The 3,447-nt window shown below is 42.8% G+C and overlaps 1 protein-coding gene across 1 annotated transcript; it reads right to left on the minus strand.

The window, feature by feature from the left end:
- Window positions 1-1,699: 1,699 nt before the first annotated feature.
- Window positions 1,700-2,559, minus strand: LOC112460799. The gene is made up of 2 exons (XM_025025668.1): window positions 2,061-2,559; window positions 1,700-1,946 (listed from the first exon to the last, which is right to left on the minus strand). Exons 1-2 carry the CDS (start codon window positions 2,325-2,327, stop codon window positions 1,821-1,823), a joined length of 393 nt encoding a protein of 130 aa, XP_024881436.1. The 5' UTR covers window positions 2,328-2,559; the 3' UTR covers window positions 1,700-1,820.
- Window positions 2,560-3,447: the final 888 nt, after the last annotated feature.

Below are 3,447 nucleotides of genomic sequence, written 5' to 3' on the forward strand. Positions count from 1 at the left end.
GTTACACTGGGCAGGAATTTAATATTTTTTGTGGGGGGGCTGAGTCAACGTTGACTCAGCCTACGCACGCGGTAACTCTCCTTTATACATATTTATTTCTATCTTTTCTATGACCTCAGATCTTTTTGTAATGTATTTTTCGTTACTCACTTTTTCCTGCTCCTACTTTTCTTTCTCTTCTTTCTTTTTTAATTCTGAAAAACTCGTTTTCTTAAAAATAGAGATATTGAATCGATCTTTGCGGCAGAATTACGAGCTATTTATGAGCTTTCGAAGTGATATAGTTTCGATTTTTGAGCTCATCCCCTTAACCCCCAAACAACCCTTTAATTGATTCAACTCAAGAGAAAAATGTTAAGAAAAATTAAAATATATCGTATCGCGGATATAATTCGTATAGCGTATAAATTCTAAGAATAAATTTTTAAAATACGCGCATTTCGATTATTGATACAATCTACAACCCCTTCGCAAGAAAACTACCCCATCTTCCCGGCTTAAGAGAGAACTGTACTTAAAATGAATAAAATTAATTATTTTGCGACTAAATATCGTTTATTAATTTATGAGCTCGCAAAATACGTGCATTCTAAGCCGGGAAGATGGGGTGTGGTTTTTTTCGGGGACATACATGTTATCTGATGATGAATAAGGTGGCAGAGCCATATTCCGTGAACTGTAGTAGAACTGTATTCCGAGTACCAGCTATGTGAAGTGTGCCTTCTGGTGAAGTGTGCCAGTTAAGGGTTAACTCTGTTCGATCTCGAAACGCGCAGTAGCACAGACAGTAGCACAGACAAATTTTTGAAGTTCTAAATCAAGGGTCCGTCAAGCTTCAACTCGTGGTCAGGACCTACTGCACCGGACTGTCCTGAAAAATGCAAGCGCGCGCGTATTTATTTTAACAGGATAGTGGCATCGCGCAACAGTACGACACGTGCGGGCACTGTCTCACGACAAATGTACGATCTAAAATTGTTTGCGTTTCAACCGATATTGATGTTTAATGTGACGTTGTCTAATTAATTTGTGATCCTGACGAGCAGCCGACGACCGCCTGCTTAATTAAAACGCGCGGATAATACGACGCATATTATTTTCGCGTTTCATTCCTTGTTAATTTCGCGTTCTCTAGTCTTAAGGCGTCATCAGCCAATCAGAGGGCCGTATTAGCATCTTGTCGAGGCATTGTCGCGACGTGCGCGTGTGTCTTACGCGTCATTACATGCAGCAATCGGCTCGACCTGGGGCACATCCTCAAGACGTTGTCGTGACCGAGTACGCGAACATACTATATCCGAATAATAAACGCGAGCGCATTACTGTGCATCTTACCAGTAAACGGACTTTGTAAAAATAATAGGAATACAATAAACAGACATTCGAAACCACAGTGTGAATATGAATAGTGTTGACGCTGATTACAATCCACCGTGTGTGAGTTTATCCTCTCAACGCTCACTCGACGAGTATGTACCGCTCCTCGAAAATAATGTGCGCGGCTCTTCAATCATCGGAAGACGTGGCGCAAATCCTTTTGTTTGCGCCACTCGCACCACCGCATTCTTCTATCGCGTTCGACGTCGTCCGTTTGCCGTTGTACAGTGGTCCGTGGAAAATATGCACCTCGATCCTCGCCTGGATCGCGTCTCTCGTACACTAGAGTATTCTATCCGGCCAAAACGTCTCCATGATATTGATGCAAACGATTTTTTTTGTTCTTGCGGGTATTCTGACGAATGAGTACTTTACATCCTGCGTAGTGGCCGTCTTGCACTCCATTGTATGGAGAAGTGTTTCCGGCAGCCATTTGCGGAAAGCTATATATTGTCGAGAACGATACCGTCGGTTTTGTCCGGGTTGAATCTCAGCCAATCCTGTTTGCCGCGTATGATGATTAGATTGGCGAAATGTGCAAGCGCGAATTGCGTCTTACCGATTCTCGTCTGCGGACGTGAATAAAACGAACGAAAAATTTACATTTAATTCAGAAACTTTTTTCGAGATGGACAGATGGATACACATGCGTGCATGCACGCGCGCGCGCGCGAAATACTCACCGGGCCGACGAATATCGTAGTTTTGTGGTCCGGTAAATTGAACAACGGTTCAGCGAAATCTTTCGCTTCGTACAGGGCGCGGTCGGATTCGCAAGAATGACCGTTGAAATATGCCGCTAATTTCTTCAGATTCTGAACGTAATACGCCAAGTTTAGGTTCTCGATTAATTTCATTGCCTGCCCGTAAGACGAACAGGAGCGAGCTGCCAGCAACATTGAGGAGGTTTCCTTCTTCTTTTTACGGCAATAATTTGGGATTTCGCCCATCTGAAATATTTCTGTGCCTTTCTCGTCCACGTCGATGCAACGTCGGATCGTTTCTTTGGTATCTTTGGTAATTTGCACGTTCGTACCGTCGGGAAAGTTCTTCTGTACGCTGGACAAATATCTTGGATTTTTAAATCCGAACGTCACGTGGATACGTCGCTTCGTCCCGTGAGTAGTGCCGTCATTGTCGCCGCTTTTTTCCTGGCCGATAAGTTATACCGCTTCTCGTTCGTAAGCGCGCAATTTGTTTAATCTCTCTTCCCGCGTCGCACCGGTGCCGCGGTGATGTATGCCTCGAATGTGCGAGAACGCGACATTTTGCAGCACGAACCCCTCTTTTTGCATATCGGCAACAGTTCTTTCTTTTTCTTCGATTCCGGTTTCGGTCCATTAAAATACTTACTTATAAAGGTTTCGTTTTCGATTTCGGTTTTTTAGCTAATAAAAGTATCGGTATTACGCATTACAGAGTTTTTTCGGTTCCGATTTATTAAAATTTTCTTATTGAAATTTTTATTAAATTGAATTGTTTATATAATAAGTGATGATATTTTGACGTATACCTAGATGTTGCTTCTTCATTGTTTTCTATGTTTTCATCTTCTGGTCTTAATTTTTTTCAAGATATAATGACTTTTAACGGTACCGGTTTCGATTCCAGTCCTATAGGCTTTACAAAATTTCCACACGGTTTACGGTTCCGGTCCGACAATAATACCGATTACGGTATACGGTTTTCGGTTTCGGTTCCAGTCCGGTCTGGGTTCCTGCTTCCTCGTTCTCCTTTTCATTTCCATTTTTTTTCGCGATTTTCCCCGCGGATTTTTGCCGCTTTTTCTCGGAGCTTGCTCGCGAAGCGATTAACGATCGGTTCGTCAATCGAACGGCGAGTCTGAAATTGATGTGGTGGTCCGACCGACGCTGCGTTTCGCAATTTGCATCGCGCGATTCGATGCATCGATCTCGTTCGGCGGCGATCATCTCCGAGTTCAAACTCAAGTTTACGCGATGCCGATGTTTAACTAGCGGTTAATACCAATTAACATTTTAAGTATGTAACCAACATTTTTTATACGTAAATGTATATAGCCGATAGTCAATATTATCGAATGCGACGTAT

This window comes from Temnothorax curvispinosus, unplaced genomic scaffold, assembly GCF_003070985.1.
Source record: "Temnothorax curvispinosus isolate PA1 unplaced genomic scaffold, ASM307098v1 QBEX01010810.1, whole genome shotgun sequence".
NCBI lineage: Eukaryota > Metazoa > Arthropoda > Insecta > Hymenoptera > Formicidae > Temnothorax > Temnothorax curvispinosus.